Genomic DNA, 20,559 nt, shown 5'->3' on the forward strand with positions numbered 1-20,559 from the left:
TATTAATAATAATAATAATAATAATATGTATCTCTTTTCTCTCAAATATATTTGAATATTGAGAGGGATGGGAGATTGCTTTTAAATATTTATTTGGGTTATATATAATATTGTTGTGCGAGTTGGGTTATTTTGAATAATGATAAACTAAAAGTTGACCAGTTGTATCAGTGATAACCAAATATCTGTATTCGATATCCAATGAATGTGACAAGGATGATGAGGAGGAAGAGGAGGAGGAGTTGGTCGATATGGATGAAGTTGAATTGGTTGGTGAAATACTACTACTTATATTGATTCCATTACTATTATTAATATTATTATGATATGAAGAAAAAGGTAAAAAGGTTGCAGTAGTAACAGTTTTGTTTAGAGTTGTAAAATAATCACAACCCTCAACGGTAAGTTTTGACACTTTGGAAGACGATGAATGATGATGATCATTATCATACGAAGAATGAGCAAAGTTTTCCCAAACATAACAATTACCATCTTCACTACCAATGATGATACTTTGGTTATCGGGAGAGACGGTTGGTTTGATTTGGTAGTTTTCCAAAACCATACCTTTGTATTTACAGATTCTCTTGAAATCGCGTAGTGTGTATTGACGAATACACGAATCATTGGTGCTGATGAGTAGTGTGTCGTGGTCATGGTTAGAGTCACTCGAGGTGGCAATAGACAGCCCTGCAATCTTTGGACCCTTTCCCTTTTTAGCAGTGTGGTTCATACTGACATTGAATTTACCTAGTAGTTCAAAATCGGCAGGATTCAATATAAACACATTACCAAGATGTGTACCAACAATGAGGTGGTGTGGTGTAAACGATAATGTAATCGTCGTAATAAATTCTCCAATCTCCATTTGATCCATTGGTTCCGCTTCAACCAATGACCATTTTCTAATTATACCATCTAATGTTCCTGTATAGAATATATGTTGTTGTGACTAATCAAAGTAAAAAGTAAAAACAGAAATTAGATATATATAAATATTTTCAAAACAACTATCTATCTACTTTCTATTTCTATTACTTACAATGCCAAGACTTAATGAAACAACTATATCATTATGTTCGAAAGTTCTTAAACACTCGCCAGTTTCTATATTCCATAGACGAACGGTGGTATCGATTGAAGAGGTCAATAATCGATCGTTGGACAACCATTGTATATCTAAAATGTGACCTGTATGACCCTCTAATACTACTTTGGGTGCAGTTTTGAGTATCGATAGAGGTGGTGGATTTAATTCACCAATTTCTTGACTATTACTATTATTACTATTACCGGTTGATTGTGGTTTAGTGATTTCCCATACTCGAGCAATGGTATCTGATCCACCAGTAGCTAGTAATGTCCCATTTTTATTAAATGATGTAACCCATATAGATCCAGTATGTGCTTTTACTGATTGTATCATCTTGTATCCATTATTTAATTCTTTTTTCTTTTTTATCTAAAAATAAATAAATGAATTGATTGATTGATTAGTTGATTGAATTATTATTATGTAAATTTTGATTTCATACATTTGGAGTTGTTGAATGAAGATTCTTTAACCATCTCGAAACTCTATGTTTATCGTTGTTGTTGTTGTTTATGTTACAATTATTGGGAGGATTGGCAGTTGCTCCATTTTCCAAAGAGAGAGATGAAGATGGTGAAGGAATAAGGTCGTCCTTGTCGAGTGTACTCATTCGTTTGATGAGTTTCTTTAGTCTACTACCTTCTTGGTGATGTACAGATGAAGGTGGTGTCGTCGATGACTCGGTATCTGAAATGGTCGACGGCAATGAATCTAGACTACCACCATTAGTAGCACCAAATGGTGGTGTAGATGATGGTGTCATTGAGTTGGTTGGTGTACTATTATTACTTGATATCGTCGTTTGTTGTTGTTGATTATTGTTATCTTTAGTTTGACCAGTAAACAAATTATGTAATTCATCTTTTTTGTTTTTAATTAAATTTAAAACCTTTGAATTTCTTTTACTCTTGTTATTATCCTTATTATCCTTATCCTTACTATCTTTTAAAAGATTACCACTATTACCAAGAACACGTTCTTTAGGTGGTGATGAGGAAAGTGGAGATGGTTGAAGAGGTGGTGAATTTCCTCCAGATGATGATGTCGACGATGAAGTAGAAGATGAATTACTTTGTGTGATGGTAGGTGCGGTCGTAGTTGATGTTGGTGCTGGTCCATTTGCTCCATTTGGTGGATTAATACTTTGTTGTTGTTTTAAATTATTATTATTATTATTGTTGTTGTTGTTGTCGGTCGGAATAAGAGGAGCAGGAGATGGCAATGAAGCAGAATTATTTGTTAAACTATTATTATTATTATTATTATTATTATTATTATTATTATTATTATTATTATTATTATTATTATTTCCAGTTTTAATTGAACCATTACTAAGAGTCAATGAGATTGGACCTCGTGGTGACCCAGATCCAAGTAAATAAGAGTGGCCTATTGGGGGTGTCCAAGAGGGTGTATCGAGAGCATCATAAAACTCGTCGTCGTCGTCATAGTCGTCTCGAGAATACAGGCTGTTTGAACTATGAGTCTCTGTATTTTTGTAGAGTGATGGATGAAGATGTGATCTTGACCCACTACTCGTTAGTGTTGTTGAATTATTATTATTGTTATTGTTATTACCGCTACTACCACTAGTAGACATTGATGGGGGTGATGGTGATGATATAGTTATTAAGGTTGCCATTAATATTAATATTTATATATTGTTGTATAACTATATTATTATTATTATTATTATTATTATTATTATTATTATTATTATTATTATTATTATTATATGTATCTATTAAATAAATATTGTTGTTGTTTGTCGTTGTAAATAAATATGATCATTAAAATTTAATAAATAGTTTGGTTATTGTGATTGCTATTGTTTGTCCGATGAATGGATGGATGGATGGATGGACTGTGAGTAATAAGGTATATAATGTATCCTATTTCGTGTATAATATTATTTCTATTTTCGAGCTCTATGGTGTGTGTGTATGAATTTATAGCTATGGTGTGTGTGAGTGTGTGAGTGTATGATGAACTTATTTGTTGGAGTTGTAATTCTGTTATATTATCTCTTTCTTTCTTCTTGCTATATGTGTGAGTGATTGATTAATTAAAGGATATAGAATGATGAGATGCTATTGAAAGGAAGAAGAAGAAGGAAGAGGTGAGGTAGGTATTTCTTGATGGTGTCTGTTGATGACTATTATAGTTGTATTATTGTTGTATCTATGTCTAATTATATATTATTATATTTTTATTATAGAATAAGAGAAACATGATGTTAGTTTATACCTATTCAAACTAGTTTGCAATTATCATTACTAATGAAATGCGTGTACCGAGAGAGAGAGAAGAGAGACAGAAGAGATGGATGGGATGGGTTGGTTGGTTTGGTTGGTTGAATGATGAATGATGGAGAGATGGTGAACAACTAGAGCATCATGCATCGCAACAAAACACACAGGATACGCGCAACAATAAAAAGGGTTGTCTCTGGGGGTTTGTGAGCAATAAGATCAAGAAATCCGAGTTTGGGATACGACGCGTTGTTGATGAGACATGATGCAATGGATATCGCTGTAAAGGGGTGCATGTCGGTGTGGGATGCCCAAAAACAAAAAAAAAAAAGCTTAAAAAAACAACAATCACATAGTGAGAGTAGAGCTGGATGGATCGATGGATGGAAGGAAGAGTTTTCTTTTACATTTTAGACTTTTGAGTAGTGACGAATCGATGAATCAACATAGCACCCCTCTCTATAAAAGATGATGATGACAGATCGAATGAAATGGCGAACTATTGTGTTGATTTGAGTTATTTGTGTGTCTGTTTGGAAACTAAAAGACACAATACAATGATGGATAATGAATGAATGATGGATTGATTGATAGAATCAACTGACCTTTCTTGTTGTCATTGATGAATTAAATTTAATTATTTCTTTTTTTTGATTTTTAAAGGAATGAAAATGGAGTAATAATTTCAAAAGAAGAAAATAATATTCTATTACCAAAACTAAACTAATCTAACCCTAACCAACTTTTTGTTTAATATTTATATTAATTTAATTTCTTGAAACAAGAGAATTAAAAATATTATATATAAATATATAAAACTTGGAAGACGGATTAATACCCTTTTCCTTCATTCCCAAGTCCGACTGCTGCTGTACTAGTTTACTAACAACCCAGACCAGACAATCCATCATCTTTTTAATTGTATTTTCCCCTCATACTAATATAGATTGTGAGCTGAATTGTATTACAATACCAATACATCCAACTTATTAAATAAATATTATGAGTTTACAACCAACGACAACTAGTTGTTAACAAGATCTATCCATGGTTTTTATGAGATGATGGAAGAGTGGGGGTGATACAGAAATGGGGGGTTTAAACTTTGATAGTAATAATAATAATAATAAGGTAATGAATGATGATGACAATGACTCCCCCATTCATTACTATTGAAATTAATTTTTCGTCTCTGTTGGTTTGGGTGGTGAGAGGGTGGGTAACTTCACCATTCAGATGAGAGGATGTGGATGTAAACTATAGTCACCGAAAATTATTACTTTGACCAACCAAAAAACAATAATAAATGCATTATTGGAAAACTTGAAAAGATGATAGACTGAGAGAATGAACAATATGTACAAGAGATAATTGGTTGGTATCAAATTTCATTGACAACAAACTTTTGAATATCCAATATTTTCATTGTTATTATTATTATTGTTATTATTATTTCTATCGAGTCTCTCCATGAATTTAAACCTACCAATAATATTTCCTGTTTGCTGCTACTACTACTACTACTACTTTTTTATGATTAATATTATTGACTATATAGTAGTGGGGGTTTAATCATTATCTCTTTTCTTTTTTTTTTTCTAATATACGATTTTTATTATTATTATTGGTTGTCTATCTCAATTGGGAAAATATTTTAGAAAAAAAAAAAAAGGATAATTATTCCAAACCTACAATTTTGGATATACGTCAACTGTAAAAAAAGAGACTATGAATTACCAAAAAAGGAATTATAAAATCTTATTATTTTGAAAAACTAATTTTCCTGTCTACTACTCTTTTTCATTGTGCTCACGACAGTCATTCAATATTGTTATTATTATTATTATTATTATTATTTATAAAAAATGTTTCAATCTATTATCTTTTACAATTGTAAAGAAAAAAAAAATTGTAAAACTATAAAATGTACCAATATCTGAGTTGAGTTTCTATGAATGGTGATCTACAAAATAAATGTATACATTTATATTTTTTGATTACTACTACTTACATATTTGATTAATTTACTCTCAACAATAAACAATATTAATTCACCTTTGGACAACTTAATTATATATATTTATATTATTCATCTCGTCTCGTCTCTCTCGTCTCTCTCTTTTCAAATTTAATTTAATATTTTAATTTATAATTTAATTTTTTTTTTTTTTTTGGGTGGCATTGCGTTCTTGGTTTCTCGAGTGTAAAATTGCCGCTTTTAGCATAAGATTTTAGAATTTAATTAAAAACTTACAGACTGAGAGACACCATCCCATGCCATGATGACAAGTGTTCAGTAGACGAGAACGAGATAATTAATGATGCAAATGTCGATGGGTTATCAAACCAAACAACGAGACATACCATGAAAACGCATCCATCCACTCCTGTCCAAACACATCTTTAATATTTTGATGAATACAATTCGATGAAACTTTTGATGGATGTATATAATCTATCCATCTTTATCTACTACTCGTTTTTTCATTCCTTTACATCTAGGATTTATATTGTTTAAAAAAAATGTATTATTATTTATTTATTTGATTTGATTTAATTTAATTTTTTGGAATAGTTGCAACAGCATCAGCAATGGCATCAGCAAAATATGGTACAGATTTACTATTTAGACCGGCAACAGAGACTCTTCCACTGGCCAATAGATAGATATGGTATTTCTTTACAATGAATTCGACTTGAGCGGTTGACAAACCAGTGTAGGTAAACATACCGATTTGTTGGACAATGTGTCTCCAGTCACCTGGCACCTTGCGGGCAACGAGGGCGTCGTAGAGTTCTTGACGGACACGCATGATACGGCCAGACATGAGCTTGAGCTCGTCGACCCAGAGGGTGGTGAGCTTTGGGTCTTGGAGGACGGTGGCGACGATACGGGCACCGTGGGTTGGTGGTGAGGAGTACATGGCACGGATATCCATCTTGAGTTGCGAGAGCATCTTGGGGATGACAGCCTCACTCTTGGTGATGATGGTGAGGGCACCAGCACGCTCGCCGTACAAACCAAAGTTCTTGGAGAATGATTGGGCAGAGAACATCTCAAAGCCACGGTTGAAAAAGAGACGGGCCGAGTAGGCGTCTTTGTCAAGGTCGCCCGAGGCGTATCCTTGGTAGGCGCAGTCCATGAATGGGATGTGCTTCTTCTCGGCCATGACGTCGGCGATGGTGTTCCATTGCTCGACGGTTGGGTCGCAACCGGTTGGGTTGTGTGCGCAGAGATGCAAGACAAAGACCGAGCCAGATGGAGCGGCACGCATGTCACGGATCATACCGTCAAAGTCGAGTCCGTTCTTTTTGTTGTCATAGTAGGTGTATTCGGCCGATGGCACGCCCGACTCTTTGCAAATGTTGTGGTGGTTGGCCCAGGATGGACGCGAGATGTAGACGGTTGTGCCGGCGGGCAAGTATTTGCGGATAAAGATGACACCGATACGGAGGGCACCTGTGCCAGACAATGCTTGCACTGTGACCATTTGCTTCTCACGCTTGACAATGTCCTCGCCGTACAAGAGCTTGGCAGACACCTTGTTAAACTCTGGGATACCGTCGATGGGCAAGTACTCCTTGGTGGCACCCAACAAACGCTCCTCAGCCTCACGCACACACTTGAGTACGTATGGCTTTGCGTTTTCATCACGATATGCTCCAACAGAGATATCAACCTTGTTGGGTGATGGATCAGCCTTGTAGGCCATCGATACACCTAGAATTGGGTCGACTGGTGCTAATGGTACATTGGCAAATAATGTCTCAGTTGTTGAAACTGCTGCAGTGTTGTTAATCTCCATATCCAAAAATATTTGATTTTGAATTCTACTATTGACCTTGTCTATAACACTTGAATGATTAGTATATGATGACATTTTTGTTTTGTTTTGTTTATTATTGTTGTTAGAGTAGAAAGTTGAAGAGAGAGGAGACGTGATGTGACGTAACTGATAATTTGAAAGACAAAAAGAAAATTTAAAAAAAATGAAGATTGTCTGAATTGAATCGTTTAGATGGAAGCTAATAGAAGAAAGATAATATCCTGTATTCGAATGTATTAATGATAATGCTTTAGATGATTACTATTACTATTATTATTATTATTTTGTGGTCTCAAATATCTATCTATACTAGTACTATTGCTGCTGAATGTGTGTATGATTCTGACAGGTTGTGTAGGTAGGTAAGGTAAGGTAAGGTAGAGGTATTGAGTGAAAGAGTGTTTCGGATGTATGTATGTATCTAACAACAAGCAAGAGATAATAAATTATTCAAAAAAAAATATATTTGTGGGGGTGTTGTTTGTAAATGTAAATTCCGAATATGAGCTGCTTGTTGTTGTTGTTGTTGATATTATCCGAGAGAGGATAGAGGAGAGTGTTTGTTGTTCTTATTCTTCTTATAACTCACCTTTTATGTCTAAGATGATTCAATTTGAAATGACGATAGAGATATCCTTATTTTGAAATTGAACGTTTGGTTCAACAACTCGAAAATTATTTTCATTATCATTATTTTTTTGCAACCTAACTTACCCAGGCAATCATACAACCAATCGTCTCATCTTTTGAATCTGGTCAGTTCTTTGTTGTTCATCATTTCATTATGTGTACTATAGGTTAACTTCAAAGTATTTTCTACAACTTCAAATTGAAATTTACACTTCATTGACAAACCCAATTTTAGTGGGCTAGTCAGTATGATTGATTTTTTGATTGTTGTTCACAATAGATAGATAGATAGAATAGAAAATAGGATAGAGATAATAGATAGATAGATGGAAAGTTGTATAACTACAACAAATATGACAAATATAACTAGAAAAGTTAATATTAATGAAAAGGATAGAGATGGATTCCTCATACTCGAGAATGTAGTTGACAAGGTGTTGGTTAATAGTATTGCATCCAAGATACCATCACTCTTTAAAGGTGATTTTGAAACTGGAATCTTTCCTGGTAAGATACAATTCATTGTAGTTGTCGAGATAGGATAGAGGTTATTCATTTTGATTTATCTTATCTTTATAGATGAATGGCATTATAGACCAGGACTATCATTAGAGAATGTAACAAGAGAAATGGTGAATGCATGGAAGTGTGATCGATCAATAGCTAAATTAGTACTATGTGAAGAGTTGGGAAAGATTGCTGCAACGTTGATGGGTTGGAACGGTGCAAAAGTAGCACAAGACGATATATTTTGGAAACCATGTCAGGGGAAACCAATTGGGTTTCACCAAGACCTACCCTACATGTCATTCTTTAATCCATCGCAAGTTGCAACTGTATGGATTGCATTGGGTGATGTTAGTCGTGATAATGGAACACTGGAATATGCAAAGGGGTCACATCTTTGGACTATGCGGTCTGGTATGACTGACCAATTCCATGCACCTGATGACTATTTACATACTCTAAACGATGCTGCTAAACAATCTGGTATCGATCGATTTGATATCTGTCCAGTAGAGGTTGGTGCCGGTGGTCTTTCAATCCATCATGGAAAAACGTGGCATGGTTCTGCCACCAATCCATCAAGCTTTAAAGAACGTATGAGTATTGCTATTCACTATATCCCAAGTGACTGTGAATTCCTCCCTCACAACGTTGGCTATATCTATGGAAGATACAAGTCTGTTGGCTCAACTAAAATGGATGAATCATTCTTTCCAATAACCTATTCAAAAGATGGATATCGTTCATCGACCATTGATTATTTTATAACTAATCCAACAATAACCAAGGTCGATTAGTTAAGATTAATCTTTTTTTGTTGTAATATATTAAACTAAAATTGTAAATAATAATAATAATAATAATAAATGATTATATATATATCTTTTTTTTTTTCCTTCTAAAATAGATAGATCGAATAAGTTATATGAGATCCATTTTATTAACCAAATCACTGAAATCTACTGATTGTCTTTGTATATCAAATTCTGGTTTGGGTTGTTGTGGATTTCTAAGTTGTTTTTCTTTTTGTTTGGCATTTTGTTTATCTCTTCTGATTGATTCTCTCTCTAATGTTTTTCTTTGTTCAATCTTTTGGTTTTGTGCTGCTACACTGTTGGACAAATGTTCCTTTAATGTTGCAAATGGATTTGATTTAAATTCTGGATGTGAAACAACATTTTTATATTGATCTAATTCTTGTTTACTAAATACAAATAGGATTTGTTAATTCTGTACGGACAGATAGAATCTGTATCTCTACTACTACAACTACCACAACTATTACATACGATATTTTCTTTTTCTTTGTATTTGTTAATTTTACATTACTGGTAATAAAATTATCAGAATGAATACCATTTCTATGTCTTTCTGGAATTGATTCCATAAATTCATTTCTATTCATCGATAAACTACCAGCATCATCTTCTTGATCTTGTCTTGATTGTTTTTGATTATTATTATTATTATTATTGTCATTACTGTTAATAGTATTTGATTCCTTCTTTTTCATAAATGGTTGTAATTCTAGAAATATAAATAATAAGTAAACTTTGCTTACCATTCATCATTCATTCAATTATGTATGCACATACTGTTTAAAAAGTTTTCCTTCTTTTGTTTTTGTTTCTCTTTCTTTGATATTTGTTGTTTATGGAAATCGGTTTCGGCAGCATCTGCTTGATTGTCATATGCCAATTGAGTGGTTGGTAACTCTTGAAGTTGCTTAAAGTTATTCTTGAATTTAGATATATCTAATTGTACTGATGGTGCTGTAGTATTCAATGATACAAATGATGTCTTTTCTGCCTACATTATTCATTAATCAATCAATCAATAAAGTGGTTAGATTATCTATCTATATGTTATCAACTACCCGTTGACTCTAATCTATCATTCATTCATACCTTTCCAAAATCATCAGTCTTTTTGTGATGATGGCTAATATGTAACTTTCTATCGTGTGTAACCTTTGGCATTCTCTCTCTATATATATATACTCAGTCAAAGATCTACTATCTAATCTATCTATCTTTTAACAATACAACTATAGTAAAAAATAAACCCATCAAAAACGAACGAAAGTCGGCTCACTGAGACAGAAAAAGTAAAATTAATATTAAATTCAAAAATTAAATTAATATAAATATTAAATTTATTGGCAACCAATACAAACTTTTAGAATAATCAAAGGATATACCATCATTTTATATTACTCTTTTTTAAATATTTATTATACTTTATTTATCTTTTTAAGTATTAAATAAAAAGTTTGATGAGGCAAAAAATAATTTTTTCAAATTTTTTAAAATAAAAAAGGTGGTTTGAAGTGACAGTGCTCAATTCAACGTTTTCAAGTTTGAAGGTTGTAGTAGTTAGTAGGAGGTAGCTAGCTAGTAGTTAGTAGTAGTAACAAATAATAATAAATAAGAATGGAGAATACAACAACATTAGAAGGATTGGAGTCTGCTAGTGTAGAGAGTTTTTTCTTAGATTCAGATGCTCTATCACCAACAACAACAACAATTGTAGAAGATAAACAAGATACTAGTCTTCTTGTACAAGAGTCGGTTATTACTGCCACTACAGCTGTCGTACAAGAGGCAGAACAAGAATCTACTAAAATAAACTCTACAACTTCTCAAGCAGAGGAAGAGGAAGAGGAAGAAGAAGAGCATGTTGGTCATAGAAATAAAAAAGTTGATGTTGAAGATGAATCAGAGTTGAATGGTTCAATTGACAAATCAATTGATGCTGAAGATGACAACAACAAGGAGACTATAGTTGAGTCGTCAACTAGCACAACAACAACAACAACAACGACTGCAGTTGTTGAAAACACAACAGAAGAAGATATTTTTGGATCAGATAAAGAAGAGGAAGAAGATGAAGATAAGCCAAAGTTTACCAGACTTTCAAAGAGACGTGAAAAAAGAGTTGAAAAGGTTCAAGATAATGATGATGATTTGGATCTAGACGAAGAATCAGAAGAAGAAGATAATAACAAGAAAAAGAAAAAGAAAGACAAGGATGGTGACTATGTAGTAGAAAACCAATCAGAGGAAGAGGAAGAAGAGGAAAAGAATTCATCAGATGAAGACAAGAAAAAGAAGAAAAAGAAGAGTAAAAAGGAGAAAAAGGAAAAGAAATCATCATCATCTGACAAGAAGGAAAAGAAGAGAAAGCAAAGTCAAGACAAGGAACCTAAAAAGAAAAAGGAAAGATCGAGCAAAAAGAAAAAAGATGATAGTATGATGATCATTGACGATGAAGGCGATGACAACAATAACAACAACAGTAGCAATGCTAAAGAGTCTGATCCACTCCAAGAAGTATTGGATTCATTAAAGCATCGTCGTGCTACCAAGCTCGACATTGAAGACATTAAAAACATGTCGATGGAAATCATCGACAAAATGATCGATGCTGCTGAACGCGACACTGAAGCGAACCGCAAACGCCAACCCGCACTCAACAAGGTGGTTCTCTTGGCAGAGGTCGAGCGTATCCTCAGCAAGGTACAATTGTACGATTTCTTGTGCTACGATGCCAAGCCATCAATCTTTGTCGTCATTTCGCAGTGGCTTGACCCATTGCCAGACGGCTCGCAACCAAACCTCAAAATCAAAACAGCACTCTTGCGTATCCTCACCTTGCTGCCCGCCAACCGTGACGCTATCCGCGGTACGAGTATCGTTAGATTCATCCAGGCAGTGCAAAACAACGACAATGAATCGCCGTTGATTAGAAAGCTTGCCTATGATGCCATGCACAAGTGGTCTGCACCGGGTGACAGCTCGCGTGAAGACTCACGATACGACGAGGTCGAAGTTGACATGGACGCTGTCAAGAGAGCTGCTGCCGACGAAGGTCTCACCAAAAAATTCACCAAAGAAGACTACCTTCCCAAGCACATTAAGCATGCCGGTTTCATCCCCCGTTCCATGACCAACTATACCGTCCGTCCAAAAGGCCTCGATCCAAAGAGTAACATTGCCATCTCGTCTCCACTCCGTACCATAAATCGTATCGATCGTGAGATTGAAAAGAAACGTTTGAAACAACCAGCTCGAGGTAGTCCAAGAGCTCATAATGTTTCAATTGAAGGTAGAGGTTTAAATTTAATGTAAAAAAACAAACAATAAGAAAGTAATAGAATAAGAACATTGTTGTAAATAATAAAGAATAAATAAAGAATAAAAAATAATTTAATTTAATTCATTCCATTTATTATATTAAATAAATACATTTATTTCTTTTTTCTTTTTAATGTTTTAATGTTTTAATTTAATCAATTTTAATAATAATGAACTTGATAAAACTGAAAGCGAACTAAAGACCATGGAAGCAGCTGCAACCGCTGGATTTAAAGTTACACCAAAGATTAAAAAGAAACAACCTGCTGCCAATGGAACTGCAAGTACATTGTAGATGAGGGCCAATGTTAGATTAATTCGAATACGACGGAACACAATACGAGAGAGATGGATGGATTGATAGACATCACATAGTGAATTTTTAAGTAGGATGATAGATGATGACTCGATTGCAATATCGGTACCAGTGTCTGCAATAGAAACTCCTACATCTGCTTGTGAAAGAGCTGGTGAGTCATTGATACCATCTCCAACAAAACAAACTGTGTGCCCCATATCTTGTAGTTGTTTGACCTTGTCTGCTTTTTCCTTGGGTGCAACCTGTGAAAATATATTGCTTTCTGGAATACCAACTCGTGATGCAATGTATTTGGCAGTTCTACAATTATCACCAGTCACCATAAAGCATTTAATACCAATAGAGTGGAGCAGTTCAATAGCCCTTGCCGAATCTTGTCTAGGTAGATCCGATACCGAAACATATCCAACTAGTTTATCATCAACTACTACATAGACTACAGTAGCTCCATTCGACTCTAATTCTAGAATCTGTTTCGATAAATGATCGTCTTGTTGATTGATACCATTTTCATTAATATATGATAGATTACCAATCATAACTTTACAACCATCTACGATACATTCAAGTCCACGACCCGGAATTGCTTTAAAATCTTTTGCCATTTCTTTCAATTTGTTTGTTGGAAATATTATTTCTTCTGATCGACCATTATTATTACTATTACTATTACTTGTTGTTGGAGGAGTTAAATTATCTAATCTATATTGACAATATTGAACTATTGCTTTGGCAATTGGATGTTCACTTGATGTTTCAGCAATTGAGACTAGTTCCAAAAACTTTGAATCAGCCATTTCACTTTCCGATACTAATATTTTGTGGCTAGTAACCGCCATCTTTCCAGTAGTGATTGTACCAGTCTTGTCAAATAGGACGGCCGATGTTTTGTGAGCAGTTTCAAGTGCTTTTCCACCTTTGATGAGTATACCGTATTGCGCGCCGACACCAGTACCTACCATTACGGCGGTAGGGGTGGCAAGACCGAGTGCACAGGGACATGCAACGACAATGACTGAAATGGCCGATAAAAAGGCAAAGATGAATGGGCTGTTTCCCATTGTCCAAGACGCTGGGTATGAATGTGTGACACCTAGTGATATCCAAATGATAAATGTGATGATACCAAGAGAGATGATGAGAGGTACAAACACCTTGGATATAGAGTCGGCCAATGCTTGAATGGGTGCTTTGGATGTTTGTGCTTGTTGAACTAATGATATTATTTGAGATAGAGTAGACTCTGATCCAATCTTGTTGGCTTTAATATAGATGATTCCCTCTACATTGAGTGTACCACCAGTCACAAGATCGCCAGCACGTTTAGTAACTGGGATCGACTCGCCAGTGATCATTGCTTCGTCAATTGATGATGTACCGTATAGTACCCGTCCGTCAGTGGGAACTGACGCACCTGGGACAACCTTTAATACATCACCAAACTCGATTAGATTAGATGGAATAGTTTGTTCAGACATGACAGAGAATGTCTTTGCACTGTCATCCAGTGTAACCAATGTAGATTCTTTGGCTTGTAGATTCATGAGTTTGACAATGGCCGACGATGTATGACCTTTGGCAATATTCTCCAACCATCGACCAAGAATGATAAATGTGATGAGTGAAGCACTGGTTTCGAAAAAGTGCATACCTTCAAACTGCGGATTCAAGATACGCAGTACAATCGAGACAATACTGTAAATGTAGGCTGCACTTGATCCAACAGCCACCAACAGGTCCATGTTGCCATGCAGGTTCTTTACAGCGGCCCATGACGCACGGTAAAACGTGTACCCCGACACCAATTGCACTGGAGTGGCCAATGCAAACCCAATGAGTGACTCGCGTGTAAGAGAAAGTCGGGAATCCACCTCTTGCATGAAAAACATGACATGAGCAGGTACCAACACCATCGAGATGATAATCAACGGCAGAGTGAATACAATCGAGAATATAAACAGTCTCTTCCATTTGGCAATCTCTCTCTTTCTCATCAACGAGTCTTTGAGATTAGATGAATTGGGGTCTACCAGACACCCAACCAAATTTAAATCCCGTTTTAATAATTGTATAGTTGTTCTTGGACCAATAACAGTAGAATCCCCATGAATTTTAAATACCTTTTCATCTAGATCGGCTAATGATGGGTTGGAACCTCTATGTTCTACCAATGTGACACCAGTCACTCTAGTCAAGTATAAAGTAATCGATTCCAATTCATACGTTCCATCAATCTTTAAATAAAAAGTACCTGGGTTTTCCAACTCTAATACCTTTGTTTCAAATCCCAAGTCTTCCACTGCACCACAAATATTCTTTACATTTGTCAATGATTCTTGATAAATAACTTCTGCTCGTTCTGATAATAAATTGACTGAACATTCCAAAACTCCATCAGTAGATTTAATTCCATGTTCAACAATTCCAACACAACTCGCACATGTCATACCATAAATTCCAATTAATATTTTATTTCTTTCCTAAAAATATATAATAGAAAATAAATAAGTAAATATGTAAATAATATATAATATTATTATTATATCTTTCTTTGAACTTACAATATTTTTTGGACATTCTATTATTGTTGTTGTTGTTGTTGTTGGATTAATTTTTATATTGGATTTGGATTTGGATGATAGATTGATAGTTTTAATTTGAGTAATTGTATATTTTAAAGTTTTTAATAATTGTAATATTGGAATGATTGGATTATGTGATACCATTTCAATTTCGATTAATCTTTTATCCAAATCATATTTTGTTGATTCTATTTGTTCAATGGAATCAATACCATTTTTTAATCGATCCAAATTATTATTATTATTATCACCATCATCGATGTTTGATAGATTTGGAATTGTAATTTGATATTGATATTTTCCATCTTGCCAAATAGTATTTGAACATGATCCAGTGCATTTTTCTTCTTCTTCTTTTTCTGATTTACAACATGATTCCAAATCAACATTGACATCAATTCTGCTTGCACCAGTCAATCTACCAAATAATATATCATATGAACATTTTAAACAATTGCATTTACAATTATTATTATTCGTATTATTGTTGTTGGGTTCTATTGTTGGAACAATATTATTATTATTAGTATTAATATTTTCCATTTTTGTTTTGTTTATGTTGTTTTTAATTTAAATTTTAAAATTATTTAATTTAAATATTTAAATTAAGTTAAGAGTTGTCATTCTCTTTCATTCATTATTGTTATTATTAGTTTGAGAATAATATTTAGTTAAAAAGATGGATTGAAAAGAAAGAAAAGATTCATTAGACAGTGTATGAGTGTTTGGGTGGGGTGGGAGTGAGGTAAAGGGGGTGACAACGTAACATAAAAGGACAAGTGGGTATTCCACTTGCCAACCTTGGTGAAGATAGTTAATAATGTAGTGTGTTGTGTCTGTGTGAGTGGGTTATTTTCTCCTCATTTTTTTAAAGAGAGTAGTTATCACATCTAAAGAGAGATATATACTTTCTTATCAATATTTATATATTAATATTTATATACACATATATGACTATTGCATGAAAAAGGGGTGAGTGTTGTTGGGCGTCACAGTCCACACTATTACTTACTTTATTTGTGTGATATCATCTATATAAGGGGTTACGTACTACTACTTTCCACTACTTTGTGTAGTTGTCCATTTATAGATAGTTGTTCAACACTGACAGACAGATTGTAGTTGGTTGAACAATCGATTGATCCATCGATTACAGATTCATTCACTCTATCAACTGAGTAAAGAGAGTTAAATGATATAATTATATTGTGTGTAGTACTACACTGAAACAAAAAGAAATAATAATTTTATTCTAATTCTATTGATTTTCTCTTCAAAGCACAAAAACGATGAGAATTTGAAGTTTGTTTCGTTAATTTTACTTTTGGGTAGAGTATAGTTTATTTGTATCTAAAAGAATGGATAATAACAACAATAATGGTGGTACAACTCCTACTACTACTACAACTACAACTACAACTTCTACAACAACAACTAAAAGAGTAGCAAAGTTATGTGAATTATGTAAAGTACAGAGACCAGTTTTAAAGAGACCAAAGACAGGTCAGATGATCTGCAAGGAATGTTTCTATCAGATATTCGAAGATGAAATACATAATACTATCATATCGAATAACCTCTTTCAAAGAGGTGATCGTGTTGCAATAGGTGCATCGGGTGGAAAGGATTCAACCGTATTGGCAGAGATCATGACTACACTCAATAAAAGACATGACTATGGTTTAGATCTATTCCTATTATCAATCGATGAAGGTATTACTGGTTATAGAGATGATTCATTAGAAGTATGTAGATAAAGATAGAAACTAACTATTTGTAAACAAGCGATATAGAGAATCCAATATTAACTCTTGTTGATTATATTTAGACTGTTAAAAGAAATCAACAACAATATCAAATACCTTTAAAGATTCTATCGTACAAGGAATTGTATAATTGGACAATGGATGAGATTGTTGCAGAGATTGGATTAAAAAATAATTGTACCTTTTGTGGAGTATTTAGAAGACAGGCCCTTGATAGAGGTGCTGTTTTATTAGGTGCAAACAAGATTGTAACTGGTCATAATGCTGATGATATAGCTGAAACTGTACTTATGAATTGTAAGGAAAAAAAAAGATAAAAGATTGATTGATAACAATAACAATAATAATAATAATATATTAACTCATTTATTTATGTTTTTAGTGTTAAGAGGAGATATACCAAGATTACAAAGATGTATAAATATAGTAACTGGTAGTGAAGGAGCATTACCAAGATCAAAGCCATTCAAATATACCTATCAAAAGGAGATTGTAATGTATGCCTATTTCAAGAAATTGGATTATTTCACAACCGAGTGTATCTATGCACCCAATGCCTATCGTGGACATGCTCGTGACTTTTTAAAGGATCTCGAAGCAGTTCGTCCATCTATTATTATCGATATTATTCAATCGGCTGAAAACTTTCACTTTAGAGACGAGATCAAGATGCCAGTTCAACGAAACTGTAATCTATGTGGTTACATTTGTTCAAATGAAATCTGTATGGCATGCGACTTTTTAAAGAATCTAAACTCTGGTAAAGCAAAATATGCTTTAAATTCAAATTCTTTAAAGAATTATAACAAATCTTCAAATAACAATAATGATAATGGAACAACGATACCAGATACCACTCCAACCAATATATCTGCAATTGGATTTGATCATCCACTTCAACAACAACAACAACAACAACAACAATCCTCGTCAACTACATCAAACAGTTAGTCTAATAATAAATAATAATAATGACATGGATTTACAACACCAAGAGATAGTTTATTTATTTATTTATTAACCATGTTCTAACCTAATAGAGAAGGTTTAAAATAGATAAACAATGGATCATCATGATTAAACAGTTCATCTTGATACGGATCTTCAAGAACAAAACATTTGATCAATGATTTTGATTGTTTAAAATATCGATGGATACTATAAAACTCTGCCATTGTTTTATCTATTATTAAATATTGAATGGTGTCACTCTCTAGCAATGCATTGAATAAATCTGACGAAAATCTATTACCAGCAATATTCAATACTTGGATCGATTTGTTTTGTTTGAATGCTTGATTCAACTCTTTACATGGTTTTAAAAGATTACCACTGATATTGAGTGCTTTGATTGTTTTGTTGGTTTTTAATAATTGACAAAATGATGGAATGTATTCTTTGTTTAATGTACCATCGATCAACATTAACGTTGTAATGATTTTGTTTGGACACAAAGTTGAGAAAAACGATGGTGAAATGATTTTTGGATGATTTGAAAGTGCAAGAAATTCTACACTACTGTTTGTCTTCCAAATTGATGCAAATAATGATGATATACTTTTAATTGAAATTGATTTCTTTTCATCTTTATCATCATCATCTTCATCATTTTCATCATCTTCTGCTTCTTCTTCTTCTTCTCTTTCATATTTATCTTTTCCATGTGGATTTTCCAACCAAAGTCTTTTTAATGTTGAATTGTTGGTTAGAGCAGAACATAGTGTTTCCAAATCTTCAAATGTATCATAATTATCGAGATCTCTTGTACCATGATCTTCACACTTTTCACAATCGAATGGCTCTCTGTTATCATCATCATCTTTTGACATTTCATATTCCAAAGGACATGTGATTAAACCAACTTTGAGAGTTTGGGTTTTCGATGACTCTGTGAGTAAATCTTTTAGGGCAACCATCGTGACAAAATCATATTCAATGTTGATGTGTTGAGTTTGCTGGAGATGTTCGAACATGTCCGAGTGCCAGAAATGTACAACTCCACCATCATTCTGGCCATCGTCATACGCTATATTGACATAGGTTGGGATCAAGTCATCAAGCATTTGGTGACAATATTCGCTGGTTCCACGACAATCGAAATAATCCACGTTGTTTGAGTGCGATAGGACTACTTTGGGATCAAGTCCCTGAAAGTGGACATTGGTAGGCCATTTTGTATTGTAGCCAAGGTCGAAATAATCGGCAAGTTCGAAATTCAAGTTGACTTGAATACGTGGGAACGAATTGATGACTCTGATAATATCTCGAATACGATCTTCATTGGCTGCATCCATTGCAACGATATCCAGTGACTTTAGGTGTGGTAGTAATAGAGGTAATCTTTTAAAATCAAAATTGATTTTTGCCTCTTCTGCTCCATTCACCTTCCATTTAAGAGACTCTACGATAACGTTTGAAAAGTATGATTCTTGTAATGGACCATTTATCTTTAAACTTAGAGCCGTTTGTCTCGTTACTTTTAACCACCATTTAGATACTAATCCAATACTTGTTGACAGTTGATTCAATGTTATAAAGTTGTGTTTCTTTTTTGGTGTTTTGTTAAACATTAGATGAGTTGCTTGTTGTAGTGGTATACACTGAAATCCATTATAATGTTGACGGTCTTTAGCATCGTAACCTTGAATCAACTTTTCAATGATCACTGATTGAATGTATTTTGGTAGTTGTACTGAGCAATCATCATCTTGTTTTGTTGTTGTAAGTATTGTTGTTGTTTTGTTGGTCGTATCCATCTATATCTATCTATTATTAGTATTGTTTGTTAAAAAATTAACAATCAAAGTCAAAAAAAAAGGATGGAATTAAAAAGTTTATTTATTGTTTAATTGTTTTTGTAGTCAGAACAGAGGAAGAAAAAGAAAGGAGAGGAAAAAGAGTTTTTTTGGATGATTACTAGATTGCAACGGAAATCATCCAAAAATAACTCTTTTTCCTCTCCTTTTTGTTGTGACTTTGGATAACTTTGATCAAGATAAACAACGGCTGAGCACCTTGGAAACATGCCTATAGTTTAACACAACGTTCCTTTTGACTGAAGAAAATAATTATCTAAATTTGATTAAATTTATCGAGTAATGGTAAAGATGTGAAATCGATCTCTATTTCTACTAGAACGAGGTAATTCTATTCTGACTCACAAAACGTCATTTGATTCTTTTCTTTTGATTTTCATACTTGCTAGTTAGGTCAAAAAATTATTGAAAGTGCAATCACATAAGAATAATTTAAAAAAGGAACAAACTGATATGTAAAGAGATAAAGTTTCTAATTTATATCCTTTCTTTTGTCTTCCCTAGCTCTCATCCATTTTTTCTATTTCTTTTTCTTCACGATAACATCATTTGCTCCCCCATCATTCAATCAAAGGTAAGCAATCCAATGAATCACCGGTGTGCGAATTATTGATATTGAGATTGACAGTTG

The 20,559-nt window shown here is 33.6% G+C and overlaps 9 protein-coding genes across 9 annotated transcripts; 3 read left to right on the top strand and 6 right to left on the bottom strand.

Moving 5' to 3' along the window:
• Positions 1 to 127: 127 nt before the first annotated feature.
• DFA_08691 (uncharacterized protein) lies at positions 128 to 2,735 on the bottom strand (the record flags this gene model as incomplete). The annotated part of the gene is made up of 3 exons (XM_004356126.1): positions 128 to 952; positions 1,043 to 1,462; positions 1,536 to 2,735. The coding sequence occupies 3 exons, from the start codon at positions 2,733 to 2,735 to the stop codon at positions 128 to 130; spliced, it is 2,445 nt and encodes an 814-aa protein (XP_004356179.1).
• Positions 2,736 to 4,733: 1,998 nt separating this feature from the next.
• DFA_08692 (uncharacterized protein) lies at positions 4,734 to 5,626 on the bottom strand (the record flags this gene model as incomplete). The annotated part of the gene is made up of 3 exons (XM_004356127.1): positions 4,734 to 4,827; positions 5,038 to 5,056; positions 5,596 to 5,626. The coding sequence occupies 3 exons, from the start codon at positions 5,624 to 5,626 to the stop codon at positions 4,734 to 4,736; spliced, it is 144 nt and encodes a 47-aa protein (XP_004356180.1).
• A 277-nt stretch (positions 5,627 to 5,903) lies between these two features.
• On the bottom strand, positions 5,904 to 7,226 carry aatB (aspartate aminotransferase; the record flags this gene model as incomplete). The annotated part of the gene is made up of 1 exon (XM_004356128.1): positions 5,904 to 7,226. The coding sequence occupies one exon, from the start codon at positions 7,224 to 7,226 to the stop codon at positions 5,904 to 5,906; it is 1,323 nt and encodes a 440-aa protein (XP_004356181.1).
• Positions 7,227 to 8,155: 929 nt separating this feature from the next.
• Positions 8,156 to 9,106, top strand: DFA_08694 (uncharacterized protein; the record flags this gene model as incomplete). The annotated part of the gene is made up of 2 exons (XM_004356129.1): positions 8,156 to 8,309; positions 8,382 to 9,106. The coding sequence occupies 2 exons, from the start codon at positions 8,156 to 8,158 to the stop codon at positions 9,104 to 9,106; spliced, it is 879 nt and encodes a 292-aa protein (XP_004356182.1).
• A 124-nt stretch (positions 9,107 to 9,230) lies between these two features.
• Positions 9,231 to 10,288, bottom strand: DFA_08695 (uncharacterized protein; the record flags this gene model as incomplete). Its single annotated transcript, XM_004356130.1, has 4 exons — positions 9,231 to 9,513; positions 9,599 to 9,836; positions 9,905 to 10,118; positions 10,217 to 10,288. The coding sequence occupies 4 exons, from the start codon at positions 10,286 to 10,288 to the stop codon at positions 9,231 to 9,233; spliced, it is 807 nt and encodes a 268-aa protein (XP_004356183.1).
• A 453-nt stretch (positions 10,289 to 10,741) lies between these two features.
• Positions 10,742 to 12,439, top strand: DFA_08696 (IWS1 family protein; the record flags this gene model as incomplete). Its single annotated transcript, XM_004356131.1, has 1 exon — positions 10,742 to 12,439. The coding sequence occupies one exon, from the start codon at positions 10,742 to 10,744 to the stop codon at positions 12,437 to 12,439; it is 1,698 nt and encodes a 565-aa protein (XP_004356184.1).
• Positions 12,440 to 12,583: 144 nt separating this feature from the next.
• DFA_08697 (P-type ATPase) lies at positions 12,584 to 15,889 on the bottom strand (the record flags this gene model as incomplete). The annotated part of the gene is made up of 2 exons (XM_004356132.1): positions 12,584 to 15,244; positions 15,326 to 15,889. 2 exons carry the CDS (start codon positions 15,887 to 15,889, stop codon positions 12,584 to 12,586), a joined length of 3,225 nt encoding a protein of 1,074 aa, XP_004356185.1.
• Positions 15,890 to 16,704: 815 nt separating this feature from the next.
• On the top strand, positions 16,705 to 18,063 carry ctu1 (ATP-binding domain-containing protein 3; the record flags this gene model as incomplete). Its single annotated transcript, XM_004356133.1, has 3 exons — positions 16,705 to 17,091; positions 17,175 to 17,409; positions 17,495 to 18,063. The coding sequence occupies 3 exons, from the start codon at positions 16,705 to 16,707 to the stop codon at positions 18,061 to 18,063; spliced, it is 1,191 nt and encodes a 396-aa protein (XP_004356186.1).
• A 77-nt stretch (positions 18,064 to 18,140) lies between these two features.
• Positions 18,141 to 19,868, bottom strand: DFA_08699 (uncharacterized protein; the record flags this gene model as incomplete). Its single annotated transcript, XM_004356134.1, has 1 exon — positions 18,141 to 19,868. One exon carries the CDS (start codon positions 19,866 to 19,868, stop codon positions 18,141 to 18,143), a length of 1,728 nt encoding a protein of 575 aa, XP_004356187.1.
• Between the last annotated feature and the right edge of the window lie 691 nt (positions 19,869 to 20,559).

The sequence above is a fragment of the Cavenderia fasciculata genome, assembly GCF_000203815.1.
Source record: "Cavenderia fasciculata unplaced genomic scaffold Scf_ET2XIPL01COFD4-5, whole genome shotgun sequence".
Lineage (NCBI taxonomy): Eukaryota > Evosea > Eumycetozoa > Acytosteliales > Cavenderiaceae > Cavenderia > Cavenderia fasciculata.